This window comes from Heterodontus francisci, chromosome 26, assembly GCF_036365525.1.
Source record: "Heterodontus francisci isolate sHetFra1 chromosome 26, sHetFra1.hap1, whole genome shotgun sequence".
NCBI lineage: Eukaryota > Metazoa > Chordata > Chondrichthyes > Heterodontiformes > Heterodontidae > Heterodontus > Heterodontus francisci.
The window spans coordinates 7,660,398-7,683,941 of NC_090396.1; the positions used below are offsets into that span (position 1 = coordinate 7,660,398).

The 23,544-nt window shown below is 47.0% G+C and overlaps 1 protein-coding gene across 1 annotated transcript in view; it reads right to left on the minus strand.

The window, feature by feature from the left end:
- LOC137384523 (protein HEATR9-like) overlaps positions 1–23,544 on the minus strand; it is a 218,387-nt gene that overhangs the window by 33,720 nt on the left and 161,123 nt on the right. The window contains exons 13-14 of the mRNA XM_068058661.1: positions 15,999–16,050; positions 5,934–6,020 (exon numbers count right to left, since the gene is read on the minus strand). Coding sequence (XP_067914762.1) covers positions 5,934–6,020; positions 15,999–16,050 — 139 coding nt within the window. The remainder of the gene's footprint in view (positions 1–5,933; positions 6,021–15,998; positions 16,051–23,544) is intronic.

Sequence of the window (23,544 nt, forward strand, 5' to 3'; positions counted from 1 at the left end):
AACAGAGGAGAAATAAAATACAATTACGTGACAGTGGTGAGTGAGTGAAGTAACTGGGCCTGTATTCTCTAGAGTTTCGAAGAATGAGGGGTGATCTCATTGAAACCTACAAAATACTTAAAGTGATATACAGGTAAGCTCTTTCCCCTAGTTGGGAAGTATAGTCAGAGTTATATAGCACAGAAACAGGCCCTTCGGCCCATCGTGTCTGTGCCAGCCATCAAGCACCTATCTAGTCTAATCCCATTTTCCAGCACTTGGCCCATAGCCTTGTATGCTATGGCACTTCAAGTGCTCACCTAAATACTTCTTAAATGTTGTGAAATGTATGCCCCCTGGTTATTGACACCTCCGCTAAGGGAAAAAGTTTCTTCCTATCTACCCTATCAATGCCCCTCATAATTTTGTATACCTCAATCATGTCCCCCGTCAGCCTTCTCTGCTCTAAAGAAAACAACCCTAGCCTATCCAGGTTCCCATCATAGCTGAAATTCTCCATCCCAGGCAACATCCTGGTGAATCTCCTCTGCACCCTCTCCAGTGCAATCATATCCTTCTTATAGTGTGGTAACCAGAACTGTACACAGTACTCCAGCTGTGGCCTAAATAACATTTTATACAGCTCCATCATAACCTCCCTTATATTCTTTGCCTCGGCTAATAAAGGCAAGTATCCCATTTGCCTTCCTAACCACCTTATCTACCTGTGCCGCTGCCTTCAGTGATCTATGGACAAGTACACCAAGGTCCCTCTGTACTTCCTAGGGTCCTACCATCCATTGTATATTCCCTTGCCTTGTTAATCCTCCTAAAATGCATCACCTCACACTTCTCAGGATTAAATTCCATTTGCCACTGCTCCGCCCATCTTACCAGCCCATCTATATTGTCCTGTAATCTAAGGCTTTCCTCCTCACTGTTTACGACATCATCAATTTTTGTGTCATCTGCAAACTTACTGATCATACCTCCTATATTCACGTCTAAATCATTAATGCACACTACAAACAGCAAGGGTCCCAGCACCGATCCCTACGGTACACCACTGGTCACAGGCTTCCAATCGCAAAAACAACCCTCGACCATTACCCTCTGTTTCCTGCCACTAAGGCAATTTTGGATCCAATTTGCCAAATTTCCCTGGATTCCATGGGCTCTTACCTTCTTAACCAATCTCCCATGCGGGACCTTATCAAAAGCCTTACTGAAGTCCATGTAGACTACATCAATTGCTTTACCCTCATCTACACATCTAGTCAATACCTCGAAAAGTTCAATCAAGTTAGTTAGACACGATCTCCCCCTGACGAAGCCATGCTGACTATCCCTGATTAATCCCTGCCTCTCCAAGTGGAGATTAATCCTGTCCCTCAGAATTACCTGGTTTATCCCTGCTACCGTTCTTGAATAATAGTACCACATTCGCTGTCTTCCAGTCCTCTGGATTAGAGGCCTGCTACCAGACCCAAACCCACGGAACCTGACGACATGTGTCGGGTTCGGGTCGGGCCGGGCCCAACTTCAGGATCTGACTTTTGGTCACAGGTTGTGTTGGGCTGAGTCCAGGTCGAGTCGGGCCGGGCCGGACCGGACACACACGGTAAGTGCTCTGCTGGTAAGTATTGAAATGTTTATTTTATTTTTTTTAAAACTTACCTGAGCTGGGAGTCCAGGACGAAACTGAGTCTGCACAATGAGCGAGTGATGTCACTATGACCTCAACACGCATCGCTGCAGCTTCTTGCAGCTTTGGTGTCAGGAAGGTTAGTAAACGGATGCTCAGGTCGGGTCGAGTCGTGGTGGGTTCGGATCGGGTTGGGCCCGAGGCTAAATTGGAGGAACTCGGGCTCGGGTCTGCTGCAGTCCAGTCAGGTTCTGGTCGGGTTCCTTTTTCCTGACCTGAGAAGGCCTCTACTCTGAAACCTCTCCTGTGGCCACAGAGGATTTGAAAATTTGTGTCAGAGCCCCTGATATCTCCTCCCTTGCCTCACATAACAGCCTGGGATACATCTCATCTGGGCCTGGGGATTTATCCACTTTTAGCTAAACTAATACCTCCTCCCTTTCAATGCTAATATGTTCAAGTATATCACAATCCCACTCTACACCTACATCGTCCTTCTTCATAGTGAACACAGATGAAAAGTAATCCTTCAAAACCTTACCTATGTTCTCTGGCTCCAGGGAACACAATTTCAAAATAAGGGGGAAGCCACTTAGGACAGAGATGAGGAGAAATTCCTTTACTCAGAGGGTTGTGAATCTTTGGAATTCTCTCCCCAGAGGGCTGCGGAAGCTCAGTCATTGAGTATGTTTAAAGCAGAGATTGACAGATTTCTAAATACAAATGACATAAAGGGATATGAGGATAGTGTGGGAAAAAGGCATTGAAGTGAATGATCAGCCATGATCATACTGAACGGCAGGGCAAGCTCGATGGGCTGAATAGCCTACTCCTGCTCCTATGTTCCAATTTAACTATGTTCCTATTTAAACTTGCCTGTAGATTTTCCTGCATGTCCCACAGTTGTTGCATCCCTCCATTTATCAGACCCCTTTGAAATATATGTTTCCCAAGCACCTACTCGGGGCAATTAGCCTTTGGATGCGATAGTTCTTTCCTGAGCATCATGATCACTCACATTACTATTCAACTCTTGATTGACCATATTCTGTTCCTCAGGATCTTAACCACAAAACACTTGAGTATTTGAGGTACAGGATGCCTCTTTTCCCTCTATTAGCTGCTCACATTCTGAGATTTTGTAATCAATTCCGATTAATCGCGAGGAATGAAGTTTAACATTTTGATTTCCATGCTTGATTACTACTGTCGTACCATCATGTCCACTTACCTTATCAGGGCCCTTCCATTCCCTATGACCCTCGCTTTGTAAAGCATTCAAAAGCGCAGAAAAAAAATGGAACTATTTCGAGTACCTTCTAGAGCAGGAGGACTGTCGCAAGGTTCAGAAGACAATTTGAGATTCTGTCCATAGACCAATTGATAGTGACTATATCCTCCAATCACCTGAAGCAAATTCTTCACATGAAGCACCCATGCCACAGCAGTTGTCAACTTGCAGTTTGGTTGGTTAGCTAAGATTTTATGTAACATTTCATCAACCACCGTGTGATTCCTTTCACAAAAGTATTCATAGCTGTAATGTTCATGTTTTCACACATATCTCTGAACTCATCATTGGCAAATTCCCCTCCATTATCAGTCAGAAACTTAGCTGGTGCCTCAAGTCCAGTCCCTATCCATTTCTCCATGATTTTATCTATAATCACCCTTTTGACTTTACTATTTATTATTGTAGAAAGACTAAATCTAATTGCTAGGTCCATACCATAGGTAGAATGAAAATATTCTTGTCTTTGTCCCATGCCTTTAAATCCCTGGCAAGTACCTCATTAAAGTCACGTGGCAATGGAAGGCTTAAACTAGGACATGATGGTGTCCTCCAATACATTTTACAGATTTCATATTTTCACTAATCTTTTCAGCATCCTCGTGCACTCTTCGTCAATCGCACCTGCATCCTTTAGCAGAGTTTTTAATCTTTGACAAGAAGGGTGAGCAAATTGTCTTTGTAACTTTAAGGCAATTTGTTTTTTTTCTCTCTGATTTTTATCAACTGATGCCATCAACACTTCTCCAACACTGACCAGAAATATCAGGTTTTGTTCAGGGTATACAATAATGCCCTGACTGGGTAAACTGCAAATTCACTGACTTTCCAATAACAACTTCCTTATCATGTTCCAAATCACTTGTGCCTTTTTCATTGAAGGCTTACTCAACAGTAAAGGTATCTCACTGGAGACTACATCAATACTGACAAAGTGGCTTACCCCAGCTATTTTACATGGGATTACTACTCTCCTCAGTGACTTCAATGTGTTGCCACCAAACCTAAAGCTGGTAGTACTTTTATACTCCTTAACCTTGCATCGATCCTCACTACTGAGTGAATCCAGGTAACACTACAACCAATCAGTTCCACATACTGTCAATGAGCAAGAACTATCTAATACAGCACAGCAGAATGAGCATACATACATACGAACATATGAATTAGGATCAGGAGTAGGTCACTTGGCCCTTTGAATCTGCAACGAATCCACAACTAACACATTCATCACAAGACTAAAACTCCATGTGACTAGTACAATTCCTTCAGAATTCTCTGCCTCGTGTGTTATTTCAACGATTTTTCCCCTCTGCTTTGTGCAGTTCATTGCATAATGATCCTTTGAGCCACACCTATAGCACCTATTAACTGTTCCTTAGGCACTGCTGGGATTCATTCACCTATGATTGCTGTTCCAATTGTCTTCCACTGTAATAGTCAGACCTGCTAAAAGAGCTTTCATCCTCAATCCTCCAGTCTTTAACACTTCCATTATACTTAGGCATGTTTCCAGTATCTGGACTATTTTGAAATCCAGTAAACATTGAGTCCTCCATTCTTTGTCACTGCAGAATGCCTTGTTTGTTCTACCAGGGCTGCAGGAAATGACTGTTACCCCACAAATTTCTTAAAGCCAGCAGACATCTGATCTAACAGAAGTTGTTTTCAAAGAATCAAACTCCAGTTCGAACCAGGAGCCTGTCCATATGCAACACCCAGCACAACCTAGCAATTTAAATGCTAGCACTGAACCAGGAACCTCCAAATTGAATTTCCTCAAACTTCTATACTGTCTGTTAAAGTCCATGATATATTCCTCCATTGAATAACCAACTGTTTTCCAAAATCGAGTAAAACCTGATCAAGTCCCACTTGCATTCAATAGGTCACCTTACTTGTAAATTTCATCCAAGAATTCTAACAGAATATCCAACTGACAAGCATCCAGTTCACAAATCACTTTACTTTTGGCTGGAAGTGACAATGCCAAGACCATACCATGTTTCCACTTTGGTAGGGATGTAACCCATGCCCACATATCCACTTCATTCTTCCACTAGTCATATGGTTCAGATTCCAATAAGATCGGAGGTGATCATACCCTGAAAATTTACATTTGCTTTCTGCCATATTTTCCACAATAGCCAGTGAGATTTTAGTTTTTTTATGTAAAAAAACAATTTCTGTTTCCAACCTTCAGCTTTAGGTAAGCATCCTCTGCTACCATGTTAAATTCCAGAAAGTTTGTTGGTAATAGCAGATGCTGGTTCCTAACTTTACCCAGTTTCACATTTATTGTACAGAGTAAAAAGGATTATAAACATGAAGCTCCTCACTCAAAACCTTCACCAGTCTTAGTAATTGAAGACCCCAATTAACACCCTCAATCTGCATATAATTAAACAATTGATACACAATTAGCATCTATATTCTCCTAATTGTAAATCCCTAGAACTACAACCTTTCCATTCTGCTGACCCCAACGCTGTCCTCCCACCTTGAATTGCCCCCTGCTCCACAGTGTCGAGCTCAGCATTCTGGCCATCCTGTATCCTGATCCTCACAGGCAAAAAGTACATTGTAGCTGTTAAATGGAACAGCTTCTGCAATTCCTTCCTCTCTGCCTCCACTAGGTTCCCCTTACCCTGCTGACTCAACCACATTCTGCTTTTTTTCTGTATCTGTATTTCTCTATGTGGCATGGCTGTGATCTGCAGTAAATTATCCAGATAGTCCTCCCCCTCCCTTAAGTCTCAGAGTATATCTAACTTGCACTCCAGCTCAACGACTCTAAGTCACAGTGAATCAAGGCAGAGACATTTACCACAGATATGGTCAGCCGGAACAGTCCTAGTGTCTCCATTCTGGAGTCCCAACACACTGCCTGTGCTATTGTTTTCTATTCTATAAACTGGTAATCAGGTGCAATATGCCCCTTTATCATCTCAGTAACCCAGCTTTCACTGCAGTGTTTCATATGACCAGGGCTATTGAGGCCCAGGATGAAGTACTAACCTGGAATCGCACATACTGGCTTGAGTCAACCTCCAACATCTCGAGCAATGTTTGGAACACTCTGTGGTTAGGTAGTCCAAGGACACTCTGTAAACAAAAGGGCAAAGGTCACCATTTCATTCCTTTCAGATAACCAATTAATTAATAAAAGTAAAACAATTGAGTCAATTAAAAATATTAATTAACTGACTCATCAAATAAATACATTGAGATTGAAATGGCAGGGCAGGTGGTGTGCTGTAACTGCAACATGTAGGAGTTTGTGGAATGCATTGCAATCCTGGACAACCACATCTGCAGTAAGTGTGTGCAGCTCGAGGAACTTCAGTGTCAGGGAGAGTGTAAGTTACCTGGACATTTTGTTCCAGGAGGCAGTCACACCCCTTAGGTTATGTAGATCTAGAGTTAGTGTTGAGGGACAGGAGGGTGTGACTGTGAATGAGGCAGGTATGGGGACCCAGCATATAATGATTGCGAACCTCATCCCTTGACTTTGATCAACAGGGAAGAGGTACTTGCTACCAGTGTGGATGAGAACAAGGGCTACGGGTGAATGTACAAACCGACTACAGCACCATAGTGCAGGACGCCATTCAACTGGGGGGAGTGAAAAGGAATTTGGGGGCAGTATAGTCAGGGGGATAGATACAGTTCTCTGCAGACTGAGAATTGCAAAGGCTGTGTTGTCTGCCCAGTGCCGGCATTAAGGACATCTTCTCACAGTTGGAGAGGAGCATCGAGTGGGAGTGGGAAGATCCAGTTGTTGTGGTCCACATAGGTGCCAACGACATAGGTAGAACTAGGAATGACGTTCTGCTGAGAGAATTTGAGGAGCTTTGGTCAAAATTAAAAAGCAGAACCACAAAGCTAATAATTTCAGGATTGTTACCTGAGTCTCGTGCCAATTGGTATAGGGTCAAGCACATTAGAAAGTTAAATGTGTGCTAAAAGAGTGGTGTGGGAGGCAAGGTTATTCTTCATGGAGCACTGGCACCAGTACTGCGAAAGAGGGACCTGTTCTGTTAGGATGGGCTGCATTTAAATTGGGCTGGGACCAGGGTCCTGGTGAATCAAATAACTAAGGCAGTAGGCAGGGCTTTGAACAAATAAAGGGTGTGGGAGGATTCAGGAAAGGGTAAGTTCAAAAGCTGGTTAAAAGAGATAGGCAAATGGAAAAGGAGGAGGAACACCCTGATAATAAAGACATTGGAGAGAAATGATCTTAGCTCAGAAAATTTCTAGGTCCTCCTTTGCTGAATTATAAGATCCAACCAATTCTCAGGCTTACTACTCTTTTTACTGACATTATAAGCCTCTTCCTTTGATCCAATACTATATTTAACTTTTCATTAGCCACAGTGGGCAACATTTCTTTGGGGTTTTTATGCCTTTTATATATATATATATATATAGTTTCAAATAATGCATCAATTCTTTTGATGCTTGTCTACCGTCATATCTTTTAATGTAGTTTCCCAATCTACCTTAGCCAACTCACTCCTCATACCTACATAGTTAACTTTGTTTAGATTTAAGACCCTAGTTTTGGACTTAACAAAATCACTTCAAACTCAATATAAAATTCTGTCATATTATGGTCACTCTTCCCCAGAGGTTCCTTTACTATAAGGTTATAAATTAAACCTTTCTCGTTGCACAATACCAGATCCAAAATAACTTGTTCCCTTGTTGAGGGAGGCAGGTTGTGGATGTAGTGTGGCCCACTGCAACTGTACCCAGCAGTCCTCACCAATCTGCCTGCCGTAGATGCATCTGTCCATGACAGTATTAGTAGGAGTGACCACTGCACAGTCCTTGTGAAGACAAAGTCCCATCTTCACATTTAGGATACACTCCATTGTGTTGTGTGGCACTACCACTGTGCTAAATGTGATAGATTTTGAACAGATTTAGCAATGCAAAACTGGGCATCCAAGAGGTGCTGTGGGCCATCAGCAGCAGAATTGTACGCAACCATAATCTGTAACTTCATGGCCCGGCATATCCCCCACTCTGCCATTACCATCAAGCCAGGAGATCAACCCTGGTTCAATGAAGAGTGCAGGATGGCATGCCAGGAGCAGTACCAGGCATACCTCAAAATAAGGTGTCAACCTAGTGAAGCTACAACCCAGGATTACTTACGTGTCAAACTGTTTAAGCAGCATGCGATAGACAAAATGAAGCGATCCCACAACCAACGGATCAGACCTAAGCGTTGCAGTACGGCCACATCCAGTTGTGAATGTTGGACAATTAAACAACTGACAGGAGGCTGCACAAATATCCACATCCTCAATGATGGGGGAGTCAATCACATCAGTGCAAAAGACAAGGCTGAAGCATTTGCAACCATCTTCAGTCAGAAATGCTGAGTGGATGATCCATCTCAGCCTCCTCTTGAAATCCCCAGTATCATAAATGAGCAATGACATAAAGGGATATGAGGATAGTGTGGGAAAAGGGCATTGAAGTGGATGATCAGCCATGATTGTATTGAACGGTGGAGCAGGCACGATGGGCTGAATGGCCTACTCCTGTTCCTATCACAGATGCCAGACTTCAGCCAATTCAATTCCCTCTGCGTGATATCAAGAAACAGCTGAAGGCACTGGATACTGCAAAGGCTATGGGTCCTGACAACATTCCAGCAATAGTACTGAAGATAAAAGCAAAATACTGCGGATGCTGGAAATCTGAAATAAAAACAAGAAATGCTGGAACCACTCAGCAGGTCTGGCAGCATCTGTGAAAAGAGAAGCAGAGTTAACGGTTCGGGTCAGTGACCCTTCTTTAGAACTGACAAATATTAGAAAAGTCACAGGTTATAAGTAGGTGAGGTAGGGGTGAGACAAGAGATAACAAAGGAGGTCGAGATTAGACCAGGCCACATAGCTGACCAAAAGGTCACGGAGCAAAGGCAAACAATATGTTAATGGTGTGTTGAAAGACAAAGCATTAGTACAGATTAGGTGTTAATACACTGAATATTGAACAGCAGCAAGTGCAAACCTGAAAAAAAACAGTGGGTAAGCAAACCGAACAAACTAAGATGAAATGAAATAAATGCAAAAAAAAGATTGTAAATAATGTAAAAAAGAATGTAAAAAAAAAAGGAAGAAAAAATAACGAAAAATGAAAGTAAAATGGGGGGCTGTCATGCTCTGAAATTATTGAACTCAATGTTCAGTCCGGCAGGCTGTAGTGTGCCTAATCGGTAAATGAGATGCTGTTCTGAAGACTTGTGCTCCAGAACTTGCCACGCCCCCTAGCCAAGCTGTTCCAGTACAGCTACAACACTGGCATCTACCTGGCAATGAGGAAAATTGCCCAGATATGTCCTCTACACAAAAAGCAGGACACGTCCAACCCAAACAATTACCACCCCATCAGTCTACTCTCAATCATCAGTAAAGTGATGGAAGGTGTCATCAACAGTGCTATCAAGCAGCACTTGCTCAGCAATAATATGCTCAGTGACACTCAGTTTAGGATCTGCCAGGGCCACTCAGTTCCTGACCTTATTACAGGCTTGGTTCAAACATGGACAAAAGAGCTGAACTCAAGAGGTGAGGTGAGAGTGACTGACCTGATATCAAGGCAGCATTTGACTGAGTATGGCATCAAGGAGCCCTAGCAAAATTGGAGTCAATGGGAATCGGGGAAAACTCTCCACTAATTAGAGTCATACCTAACGCAAAGGAAGATGGTTGTGGTTGTTGGAGGTCAATCATCTCAGCTCCAGGACATCACTGCACGAGTTCCTCAGAGTAGTGTCCTAGACCCAACCATCTTCAGCTGCTTCATCAATGACCTTCCTTCAATCATAAGGTCGGAAGTGGGGATGTCGCTGATGATTGCACAATGTTCAGCTCCTCAGATACTGAAGCAGTCCGTGTAGAAATGCAGCAAGACCTGGACAATATCCAAGCTTGGGCTGATAAGTGACAACTAACACTCGAGCCACTCAAGTGCCAGGCAATGACCATCTCAAACAAGAGAGAATCCCAGTTCCGAAGAAGGGTCACTGACCCGAAACGTTAACTCTGCTTCTCTTTCCACAGATGCTGCCAGACCTGCTGAGTGGTTCCAGCATTTCTTGTTTTTATTTCAGATTTCCAGCATCCGCAGTATTTTGCTTTTATTTAAGACAGAATCCAACCATCTCCCCTTGACATTCAATGGCATTATGATTGCTGAACCCCCGACAATCAACATCCTGGGGGTTATCATTGACCAGAAACTGAACTGGAGTAGCCATATAAATACCATGGCTACAACAGCAGGTCAGAGGTTAGGAATCCTGCGGCGAGTAACTCACCTCCTGACTCCCCAAAGCCTGTCCATCATCAACAACGCATAAGTCAGGAGTGTGATGGAATACTCTCCACTTGCCTGGATGGGTGCAGCTCCTACAACACTCAAGAAGCTCGACACCATCCAGGACAAAGCAGCCCGCTTGATTGGCACCCCAGCCAAACATTCACTCCCTCCACCACTGACGCAGATGTGCCAGCAGTGTGTACCATCTACAAGATGCACTGCAGCAATGCACCAAGGCTCCTTAGACAGCACCTTCCAAACCCACGACCTCTACGAACAAGAAGGACAAGGGGAGCAGATGTGTGGGAACACCACCATCTGCAAACTCCCCTCCAAGCCACACACCATCCTCACTTGGAACCATATCGCCGTTCCTTAACTGTCACTGGGTCAAAATCCTGGAACTCCCTTTCGAATAGCACTGTGGATGTACCTACCCCACATGGACTGCAATGGTTCAAGAAGGCAGCTCACCACCACCTTCTCATAGCAAATAGGGATGGGCAATAAATGCTGGCCTGGACAGCGACGTCCACATCCCATGAAACGATAAAAGAAAGAAAAACCGCCGTGCAGTGTGGAATGGCACGGAGGACATTTCTGAGAGGCAGCTTAGGTTGTGTGGGACTGGCTGCCAAGGAGTGTTTCAGGGCTTGCATCTGATGAGCAGTTCTGGCCTCGCAGGGGTCAGCTTGGCCGGGAGCACGCCACACTCCTGAGCCCCCTCGACACTCATAGCGAGAGGTGTCCCAGAGACTTTGGCTACTCCTCCACCTGTCAGTCTGTCCCGAGAGCCAGCCGCCAGGACAGCCAGAGCTCTCTCCTCCTAACTGGAGGCAACCATGTTCCAGACTCTGAATAGATCCCGGTAAAATACAGGCAAATCCCTCAGAAAGGCACGGCTAATTGTTGTCGCCAGGAGCTGCATGTTGTCTTGAAGGCAGTGCCCTTGGTGGGAAAAATAAGTTGCCAATGCACACCTTCTGGGAGGACATACGACGTACAGTTTTCTCTGCAGGGAGCAAAGTCGGAGAGTCGTAGCCTGGGTGCGGTCGCACGCCAGCAACTGGCCGCCCTCCTCAATCAGAAGACTCAGGACCGCGGCAGAGACCCAGTGTTACCTCTTGCCCAGAAGAAATCAACGAGCTTTTTCTGGATCTTGGTGGCAAATGCAGGGGGCGGGGCCAAAATGACCAACCGGTATCACAGTATCGAGGCCACCAGTTGTTTTATGACTAGCGCTCGGCCCCTGTAGGAAAGCACTTGTCCAGCGCCCAAGTCGAGTACTTCCTTGTACCTTCAAATCCTGCCAGTTTGCCAGCCAGGCTTCCTCAGCGGGGCTCAGGTGGATTCCCAGATAGAGGAGGTGCATGGTGCTCCACGCAAAAGACGTTAACTCCTCCGGCAGGGATTGATCCCCACGGAGGACACAGCAGAAAAGAACTGCAGGCACTCACGCATCCTCTGCAAGTCAACAGGATCTGTGACCTTAAGGAGCACGTCGTCGGCATAAGCCAAGAGGGCGACCCACATGCCCGTCCCACGCAGAGCCAAACCCACCAACCTCCTGCGAAGCAGGCACAGGAATGGCTCCACACAGATGGTATACAATTGGCCAGACATGGGGCATCCCTGATGCACTCCTCTCCCAAACTGAAGGGACATCATCAAAAACCCATTAACATTGACCAGACACTCTGCGGCGGTGTACAAAAGTCAGACCCAGGACACAAAATGCGACCCGAGTCCAAACATGTGCAGAGTCCCAAAAAGATATTCGTGATCCACTCCTGATCGAAGGAGAGAAGGGCGACTGATAGGCCAGTCCTCTGAGAAAGATGGATCAGGTCCCAGACCAGGTGGATTATGGACCAACCTGGGACCGTGTAGGACTGGTCGGGGTGGATCATGTGGGCCAGCAGGAAGCCCAGGCTGGTAGACATAGCCCAGACAAAGATCTTATAATCTGTGCTGAAGAGGGAGACCAGGCGCCAGTTCTTAAGCAAGCAGAGATCACCCCTATTCCGCAGCAGTACAATGACTGCCCTGTGCCACGACAGGGGCATCTCCTCGGTCACCAGGCTTTCCCCCAGGACCCACGTGCAATCATCCCCCAGGACGACCCAGAATGCCCTGAGGAACTCCATGGTCAGCCCGTTCGGCCCCTGTAATTTTCTCCTCGAGAGCTGGTGGAGGGTTCCGGTAAGCTCCGTCAATGTTAGCGCAGCCTCCAGTCCTTTGGCACCCTTCGGGCTGACCTTCAGTGGATCCTCCCACAAAACTCTGCACGTGTCCTCGCCGGACGGCTCCGGAAAGAGCAATGTGTCGTAATAGGTGACCAAGGGGCCCATTCCCTCTGGATCTGATGGAGAATCCATCGTCGGCCAGCAGCCCAATGAGCTGCTTATGGACCCCCGCCATTTTTCCAGCGAGTAGAGCCAGGACCGGAGGCAGAGAGAGGAGGCCCAGCAGACAGGGTACAATGTAAATTGGCTTCCGTGTCACGTACATCCCAGGCTACAGCAACAGTTGACCCTCACAGATTTTTCCCCCACCCAGGACACCCAACCCATCAGCTGATGGAGAGTTTTCTCCCATGGGGTCTACAGGCTCTCCCACCACAGATGGGCCCTGTCCCTCCTCAGGAGTTGCCAAATTAAAAGGGGCTTCTCTCCCCACACCAGATTGCCGCTTAGGACTCGAGGCCCCGATGGTGCTGGTGGTGAGGGGAGCTCGATGACCACACCGGGTGATGGAACCTGCAACTCATGGATCTCTTCAGAAAAGGGGCATCTCCTCTTATTCCGGAAGGGGTGTGGAGGCTCAGAGGCCACCATCTCAGTAGAGGTCTCTGCTTCTACCTCCGCACACTCTTGCCCAGATTCCATGAGGCTCCCCTGGATCAGGCTCAGGTTGTTTTCCTGTGTGCAGAGGGCACACCTTCATGTGTTTTGTTTGACACCATGCCTTACTTCCGCCTGGACGGGTCCCCCCCCTCTGCACGGAGGCCGTGAAAACCTGAGTGGCATCTGTTGGAGGTGTAGGGGAGTAGGGGGAGGTGCAGTGGCGCCACCCTGGGGCACTGAGGTGGAGTTGGCAGCCGGGAAGTTGGGGCAGTTCTTATGAACATGCCCCACCCCCTTGCAGGCATGGCACCGCGCTTCGTTCGAGGTCCAGAGGGCACAGTAGGTCACCCCCTGGAATACCCATTGAAAGGTCCTCCAAGACCTCTTCCTGCACCAACTGCATGTATAGCTGGTGGTGGAAAGAGTAGACATGCCGGAGGCTGTTTTTGTGAAAACCGAGTAGGGGTGATACCTAACCTCACAGGTGGGGGAGGAGGGGCTCACTGGGAATGAAGGGTGGAACGTTAGATAAGATTACACGCTGCACTGTGGCCCCCAGGGGACCAATGGCAGGAAGGTCCGATCCACAGTGAGCCCCTTACTCAGGGCCTGGGACACCGCCCATTCGGTCTTCAGGAAAAACATAGCCTTTCTGTACATCTTTGAGGCTACAACAATGGCCACGGGCCAAAAACCTCGGCCATTGCCTTTACACAGGCCTCAATGGACATGTTGTGGTGGGCGTTGCTCTATGCTCCACGGCTGGACGTGAGTAGTTTGAATGGTGATGGGGCCACATGGGCGGCCAAGGAGGCTGCAACCACATAGGTGAGGGCCCGCCACCCGCACAGATAGACTCACCATGAGTTCAAGAGCATATCCCAACCCCAATTGTAGGCTTGCAATTCTCACACAAAAATAGAAGGTTTGCAAGAAAAATAATAAATAAGCAACTAATAAGTTAGGGGAGAGGCTGAGGGTATAAGGAAAAATGAAAGAAGGCTGTCAGTGATGACTGCTTCAATGAGGTGGTACACACAGAACACTTTAAACAGTCTTTGCCAGCACTCCTGGTCTTCACATGGGTCAGCTGAAAGGTGCCCAGACACTATCTATCTCCTGCTCTCTCCTCAGCCAGGTGGTCCAGCTGGCCTGGGCTGGGTAACTGAGGTGGGGAGGGAGCTTCCCTGTGTGCTTATCACAACAGCAGCTCCCTGCAGAATTGTTCCTCTTGTTCTTCCGGCCTCTTTCACCTCCCCCAACAGTCGAAATAAAAGTCTGATCCTCATCCACCAAACACAGCTTGTATCTTAAAAGCTCTTGCTTCTCTAAAAGATGTTTTTAAAAAGCTGTAGTCCTCTCCTCAGCTCCCTCGCCTCAGCTCCCTCTCCTCAGCTCCCTAAACTCAGCACCCTCTCCTCTGCTCCCTCTCCTCTGCTCCCTCTCCTCTGCTCCCTCTCCTCTGCTCCCACTCCTCTGCTCCCACTCCTCTGCTCCCACTCCTCTGCTCCCACTCCTCTGCTCCCACTCCTCTGCTCCCACTCCTCAGCTCCCACTCCTCAGCTCCCTCTCCTCAGCTCCCTCTCCTCAGCTCCCTCTCCTCAGCTCCCTCTCCTCAGCTCCCTCGCCTCAGCTCCCTCGCCTCAGCTCCCTCGCCTCAGCTCCCTCGCCTCAGCTCTCACTCCTCAGCTCTCACTCCTCAGCTCTCACTCCTCAGCTCTCACTCCTCAGCTCTCACTCCTCAGCTCCCTCTCCTCAGCTCCCTCTCCTCAGCTCCCTCTCCTCAGCTCCCACTCCTCAGCTCCCACTCCTCAGCTCTCACTCCTCAGCTCTCACTCCTCAGCTCCCTCTCCTCAGCACCGTCTCCTCAGCTCTCATTCCTCAGCTCCCTCTCCTCAGCTCTCACTCCTCAGCTCCCTCTCCTCAGCTCCCTCTCCTCAGCTCCCTCTCCTCAGCACCGTCTCCTCAGCTCTCATTCCTCAGCTCTCATTCCTCAGCTCTCATTCCTCAGCTCTCATTCCTCAGCTCCCTCTCCTCAGCTCTCACTCCTCAGCTCTCACTCCTCAGCTCTCACTCCTCAGCTCTCACTCCTCAGCTCCCACTCCTCAGCTCCCTCTCCTCAGCTCCCTCTCCTCAGCTCCCTCTCCTCAGCTCCCTCTCCTCAGCTCCCTCTCCTCAGCTCTCACTCCTCAGCTCTCACTCCTCAGCTCTCACTCCTCAGCTCTCACTCCTCAGCTCTCACTCCTCAGCTCCCTCTCCTCAGCTCCCTCTCCTCAGCTCTCATTCCTCAGCTCTCATTCCTCAGCTCTCATTCCTCAGCTCTCATTCCTCAGCTCTCATTCCTCAGCTCCCTCTCCTCAGCTCCCTCTCCTCAGCTCCCTCTCCTCAGCTCCCTCTCCTCAGCTCCCTCTCCTCAGCTCTCACTCCTCAGCTCCCTCTCCTCAGCTCCCTCTCCTCAGCTCCCTCTCCTCAGCACCCTCTCCTCAGCTCTCATTCCTCAGCTCTCATTCCTCAGCTCCCTCTCCTCAGCTCTCACTCCTCAGCTCTCACTCCTCAGCTCTCACTCCTCAGCTCCCTCTCCTCAGCTCTCACTCCTCAGCTCTCACTCCTCAGCTCTCACTCCTCAGCTCCCTCTCCTCAGCTCCCTCTCCTCAGCTCCCTCTCCTCAGCTCCCTCTCCTCAGCTGTCCAACCTGCAATTGTCTGTAGCAGTCAGTTGTTGCTCATTGTAAACTCGGCATCTCGAATCAGCCAACACAATGCTGTACCTGCTCTGAGAGTGTTTGATGCTGATTTTGAGTATTACAGTCTCAGCACTACCATCTCTTACCTTCCCGAGCACAAATTTCACACAAAAGCAATCGCCATGAAAATATATTTAAGAGATGTTGCCTTACCAGTGAAATTACCGCCCTGCCTCTGAGCTCTGCATCGTCCTCTACGAGTTGACTATTAAACAGAAGTGAAATATGTTATCCTGCTGGAAGAAGTTGATGGATGTTGGCTGTTCTCGGTAAGCTGTTTGTTTTCATTTATTCTTTCATGGGATCTGAGCATTACTGTTAAGCCTAGCCTGTTGCCCATCCTTAGCTGCCCTTGAGAAGGTGGTGGTGAGCTGCCTTCTTGAACCACTGCAGTCCATTTGGGGTAGGTACACCCACAGTGCTGTTAGGAAGGGAGTTCCAGGATTTTGACCCAGCGACAGTGAAGGAACGGCGATATAGTTCCAAGTCAGGATGGTGTGTGACTTGGAGGGGAACTTGCAGGTGGTGATGTTCCCATGTATTTGCTGCCCTTGTCCTTCTAGATGGTAGAGGTCACAGGTTTGGAAGGTGCTGCCTTAGGAGCCTTGGTGCGTTGCTGCAGTGCATCTTGTAGATGGTACACACTGCTGCCACTGTGCGTCGGTGGTGAAGGGAGTGAATGTTGAAGGTTGTGGATGGGGTGCCGATCAAGCGGGCTCCTTTGTCCTGGATGGTGTTGAGCCTTGTTAGAGCTGCACCCATCCAGGCAAGTGGAAAGTATTCCATCACACTCCTGACTTGTGCCTTGTAGATGGTGGACCGGCTTTGGGGAGACAGGAGGTGAGTTACTCATCACAGAGTTCCCACCTCTGACCTGGTTTTCTAGCCACAGTATTTATATGGCTACTCCAGTTCAGTTTCTGGTCAATGGTAGCCCCCAGGATGTTGATAGTGGGAGATTCAGTGTTTGTATTTCCATTGAATGTCAAGGGAGATGGTTAGATTCTCTCTTGTTGGAGACGGTCATTGCCTGGCACTTGTATGGCACGAGTGTTACTTGTCTGGATATTGTCCAGGTCTTGCTGCATTTCTACACGTACTGCTTCAGTATCTGAGGAGTCGCGAATGGTGCTGAACAACATACACCACATCAAACGTCCCCACTCCTGACCTTCAGATGGAGGGAAGGTCATTGATGAAGCAGTTACAACTGTGGAACTGCAGTGATGCCCTGGGACTGAGATAATGGCGTAGTGGTATTGTCACTGGACTAGGAACCCAGACTTCTGCTCTGGAAATATGGATTATAAACTAACTATGGCAGACGCTGAGAATTTAATTGATCTGGGAATGAAAAAGCTAGTCTAATGGTGACCATAAAACCATTGTCAATTGTTGCAAAAACCCATCTGGTTCATTAATGTCCTTTAAGGAAGGAAATCTGCCGACCTTACATGTGACTCCAGACCCACAGCAATGTGGTTGACTCTTAAAATGCCCTCTGAAATGGCTTAACAAGCCACTCAGTTCAAGGGCAATAAATGCTGGCCTAGCCAGTGACACCCACATCCCACAAATGAATAAAAAAAACACAACCATCTTCCTTTGTGCTAGGTATGACTCCAACAAGCAAAGAGGTTTCCCCCGATTCCCACCGACTCCAGTTTTGCTCGGGCTCCTTGATGCCATACTTGGTCAAATGCTGCCTTGATGTCAAGGGCAGTCACTCTCACCTCACCTCTGGAGTTCAGCTCTTTTGTTCATGTTTGGACCAAGGCTGGAATGAGGTCAGGAGCTGTGGCCCTGGCAGAACCCAGACTGAGGCTACTGCTGAGTAGTGCTGCTTGATAGCACTGTCAACTGCACCTCCATCACTTTGCTGATGATTGAGAGTAGACTGATGGGCAATAGCTGGCTGGATTGAATTTGTCATGCTTTTTGTGAACAGGACATACCTAGAATCATAGAAAGTTTAGGGCACAGAAAGAGGCTACTTGTCCCATCGTATTTGTGCCAGCTGAAAAACAATCCACCTATTCTCGCCCCACCTTCCAGCATTTATCCATAGCCCTGCAGCTTACGACATTTTATTTTCCACATTGCCGGGTAGATGCCAGTGTTGTTGCTGTACTGGAACAGTTTGGCTAGGGATGCAGTTAGTTCTGGAGCACAAGTCTTCAGTACTACAGCCAGGATGTTGCAAGCCCATAGCCTTGGTTGTATCCTGTGCCTTCAGCCCTTTCTTGATATCAAAAAACAAAGAACAGTACAGCACAGGAACAGGCCATTCGGCCCTCCAAGCCTGTGCCGATCTTGATGCCTGTCTAAACTAAAATCTTCTGCACTTCCGGGGACCGTATCCCTATATTCCCATCCTATTCATGTCAGGTAGAGTGAAATTAATCAGCTGAAAACTGGCATCTATGATGCTGGGGACCTCAGGAGGAGGCCGAGATGAATCATCCACTTGGCACTTCTGGCTGAAGATGGTTTCAAATGCTTCAGCCTTGACTTTTGCACTGGTATCACTCAGCAAAGATAGGGTCTTTCCTTCTCACTGAGAAGGATGCACCATCCGTGGCTAACTAAGTAAGTTAAGGATAGTATCGAATTGAAAGAAAAACGTACAATTCTGCATAGGTCAGAAGATTGGACAAAATTTAAAAACCATCAGAGAATGATGAAAAAAATAATTAGGAGGGAGAAATTGAAGTATGAGAGGAAGCTAGCTAGAAATATAAAATCAGATAGTAAAATCTTCAACAAGTGTTTAAAAAGGAAAAGAGTAATTAAAGTGAATGTTGGTCCTCGAGAGAGTGAGTCTGGGGAATGAATCATGGGAAATAAGAAAATGGTAGAAGCATTGAACAGATATTTTGTGTCTGTCTTCACTGTAGATGACATGAATAATATCCCAGAAATCCTTGTAAATCAAAAGGTGAAAGAGATGGAGGAACTTAAAACAATTACAATCACCAGGGAAAGGGTACTGAGAAAACTATTAGAACTGAAGGCTGACAAGTCTCATCACAACATTTAAGAAGTATTTACATGAGTACTTGAAACGCCATAGCATACAGGGCTCCGGGCCAAGTGCTGGAAAATGGGATTAGAATAGGTAGGTGCTTGAAGGCTGGCACAGACACGATGGGCCGAAGGGCCTGTTTCCGTGCTGTATGACTCTATTACTCTAAGTCCCCAGGACCTGATGGCCTGCATCCTAGGGCCTTAAAAGAAGTGGCTGCTGAGATAGTGGATGCATTGGCTGTAATCTTCCAACATGCCTTAGATTCCGGAAAGGTCCGAGCAGATAGGAAAATAGCAAACGTGACACCTCTATTCAAGAAAGGAGGGAGACAGAAAGCAGGAAACTTGTGAAAGGAAAATCGTGTTTGACTAACTTATTAGAGTTCTTTGAAGTAAGAAGCAATGCAGATAAAGGGGAACCTGTAGATGTGGTGTACCTAGATTTCCAAAAGGCATTTGATAAGGTGCCACATCAAAGGTTACTACACAAAATAAGAGCTCATGGTGCGGGAATTAACAGAATCACAGCATTACTACAGCACAGAAAGAGGCCATTTGCCTATCGTGTCTGTACTGGCTCTCCAAATGAACAATTGACCTAGTGCCACTCCCCTGCCTTCTCCCTGTAACCCTGCACATTCTTTCTTTTCATGTAACAGTCTAATTCCCATTTGAATGCTTCAATTGAACCTGCCTCCACCACACTCTCAGGCAGCACATGCCAGACCTTAACCACTCGCTGCATGAAGAAGATTTTCAACATGTCACTTTTGCTTATTTTGTTAATTACTTTAAATCTGTTCCCTCTCACTCTTGATGCTTTCACAAGTGGGAACAGTTTTTCCCTATCTACCCTTTACCTTTTCATTTATTCCTACCAAAATGAATCACTTCACATTTCTCTGCATTGAACTTCATCTGCCACCTGTCTGCCCATTCCACCAACTTGGATATGTCCTTTTGAAGTTCTGCACTATTCACAGTTCACAATACATCAACTAATCACTACTCTCTGTTTTCTGTCACTCAGCCAATTTTGTATCCATGTTGCTATTGCCCATTTTATTCCATGAGCTATAACTTTGCTCACATGTCTGTTGTGTGGCACTGTATTAAATGCCTTTTGAAAGTCCATGTACACCACATCAACAGAAATGTCCCCATCAGCCCCCTCTGTTACCTCCCCAAAAAGTTAAAAATGATTTTCCCTTAAGAAATCCACGCTGGCTTTCCTTAATTAACCTGCATTTGTCCATGCGACTATTGATTTTGTAGCAAATTATTAGAGTCAGAGAGTCACAGAGTCACTCAGCATGGAAACAGGCCCTTCGTCCCACTGTGTCCATACCGACCATAATGCCTATCTATACTAATCCCACCTGCCTGCATTAATTCCATATCCCTCTATGCCTTGCTCATCCAGGTACCTGTCCAGATGCCTCTTAAATGTCACTACTGTTTCTGCCTCCACCACCTCCTCAGGCAGCTCATTCCAGATACCCACTATTCTTTGTGTGAAAAATTTACCCCTTTGATCCACTTTAAACCTCCTCCCTCTCACCTGAAATCTATGCCCTCTAGTTTTACTCACCCCTACCATGGCAAACAGACTCTGGCTATCTACCCTATCTATGCCTCTCATAATTTTATATACCTCTATCATGTCCCCTCTCAGCCTCCTTCACTCCAAGGAAAACAGACCCAGCCTATCCAATCTCTCTTTATAACTCAAGCACTCCAAACCAGGCAACATCCTTGTGAATCTTTTCTGCACCCTCTCCAATCACATCTTTCCTGTAGTGTGGTGACCAGAACTGCACACAGTACATCAAACGTGGCCTAACCAACTTTATGTACAACTGTAACATGATGTCCCAACTCTTGTACTCAATGCCACAGTCGATGAAGGCAAGCATGCGATACGCCTTCTTCACCACCCTGTCTACCTGTGTTGCCACTTTCAGGGAACTATGTACTTGCACCCCAAGGTCTCTCTGCTCAACAACACTCCCCAGGGCCCTGCCATTCACTGCATATGTCCTGGCTGGTTTAACTTCCCAAAATGCATCACTTCGCACTTGTCTGCGTTAAATTCCATTTCCCAATCCCTTGCCCACTTTCCCAGTTGATCTATATCCTGTTGTAACCTTAGACAACCTTCTTCACTGTCCACGATACCACCAATTTTAGTGTCATCTGCAAACTTACTAATCATGCCCCCTACATTCACATCCAAGTCATTAATATATATGACAAACAACAGAGAGCCCAGCACCGATCCCTGCGGCACACCACTGGTCACCGGCCACCAGTCTGAAAAACAACCCTCCACTACCACCCTCTGCCTCCTGTCACCAAGCCAATTTTGTATCCAATTGGCTAGCTCACCCTGGATCTCATGTGTTCGAACCTTCTGGATCTGCCTACCATGTGGGACCTTGACAAAGGCCTTACTAAAGTCCATGTAGACAAAGTCCATCGGCCTGCCCTCGTCAATCCTGTTGGTCACCTCCTCGAAAAACTCAATCAAATTCGTGAGACATAATTTCCCACACACAAAGCCATGCTGACTATCCCTAATCAGACCATGCCTTTCCAGATGCATATAAATCCTGTCTCTCAGAATCCCTTCCAATAACTTTCCCACCACTGATGTAAGGCTCACCGGCCTGTAGTTCCCTGGCTTATCCCTGCTGCCCTTCTTAAATAAAGGCACAACATTAGCTATCCTCCAGTCTTCCGGTACCTCACCCGTGGCTAACGATGATACAAAAATCTCTGCCAGGGCCCCAGCAATCTCCTCCCTTGCTTCCCATAGCATCCTAGGATACAGCTGGTCAGTACCTGGGGATTTATCCACTTTAATGCACTTCAAAACCTCCAACACTTCCTCCTTTGTAATGTTGATATGCTCCAGGATATCGGTGTTCCCTCCCTTGAACTCACTAGCTTCCATGACCTTCTCCACGGTAGATACGGATGAGAAATATTCATTTAAGACCTCGCCCATTTCCCCTGGCTCCACACATAGATTACCACACTGATCCTTAAGGGGACCTACTCTCTCCCTAGCTACCCTTTTACTCTTAATATATTTATAGAATCTTTTAGGATTCTCCTTTATCTTATCTGCCAGGGAAATCTCATTGCCCCTTTTCACCCTCCTAATTTCCTTCTTAAGTGTAGTCCTACATCCCCTATACTCCTCGAGGGACTGGCTTGATCCCAGCTGCCTATACCTGACATATGCCTCCTTCTTTGTCCTGACCAGACCCTCAATATCCCTCGTCAACCAAGGTTCCCTAAACTTGCCAGCCTTGCCCTTTCATCTAACAGTAACATGCCGGCCCTGAACTCTTCCTATCTCAATTTTAAAAGCCTCCCACTTGCCAGACGTCCCTTTACCTGTAAACAGCCTCTCCCATTCAACTTTTGAGAGTTCCTGTCTGATGCCATTGAAATTAGCCTTCTCCCAATTTAGGACTTCAACCTGAGGGCCAGTCCTATCCTTTTCCATAACTATCTTGAAGCTAATAGAGTTATGGTCACTGGTCCCAAAGTGCTCCCCCACTGACACATCAACCACCTGCCCATCCTCGTTTCCTAAGAGGAGGTCGAGTGTCGCCCCTTCTCGAGTCGGGCCATCCACATACTGCTTCAGAAAACTAACCGGGACACACTTAACAAATTCTTTCCCATCTGATCCCTTAGCACCAAGGCAGTCCCCGTCAATATTAGGGAAGTTAAAATCACCTACTATTACAACCCTATTATTCCTACACCTATCTCTGATTTCCCTACATATATGCTCCTCCACTTCCCTCTGACTATTGGGGTGCCTGTAGTATAATCCTATCAAAGTGATCACCCCTTTCTTATTTCTAAGTTCTACCCATATGGCCTCGCTGGACATTCCCCCCGGGATATCCTCTCTAAGTACTGCCGTGATGTCCTCCCTAATCAATAGTGCCACTCCCCCTCTTCTCTTACCTCCACCTCTGTCACGCCGGAAGGATCGATACCCTGGAACATTGAGCTGCCAGTCCTGCCCATCCCTCAACCACATTTCCGTAACACCTATAATATCACAATCCCATGTACCGATCCATGCTCTGAGTTCATCTGCCTTACCTGTAAGGTTTGTTGCATTAAAGTAAATGCAGTTTATCCTACCAGACCTTCCACGCTCCCTGTCCTGCCCCTGCCCGGCCTGCCTACTGGACTTGCTTGCTTTAACCTCTACATTTGCCTCAACAGTCTCATCGGAGAGACTACTAATTTGGGTCCCAACCCCCTGCAAGACTAGTTTAAACCCTCCCGAGTAGTACTAGCAAACCTCCCCACAAGGATATTGGTCCCCCTCCAGTTTAGATGCAACCTGTCCTTCTTGTACAGGTCACCTCTGCACCAGAAGAGATCCTGATGATCCAAGTAGCTGAAGCCCTCCCGCCTACACCAGCTCTTCAGCCACACATTCATTTGCCTAATCCTCCTATTCCTCCCCTCACTAGCACGCAGCACAGGGAGTAATCCTGAGGTTACAACCCTAGAGGTCCTGCTTTTTAACCTTTTGCCTAACTCCCTATATTCACTTTGCAGGACCTCATCTCGCTTCCTGCCTATGTCGTTAGTACTAATATGGACCATGACCTCTGGCTGCTCACCCTCCCCT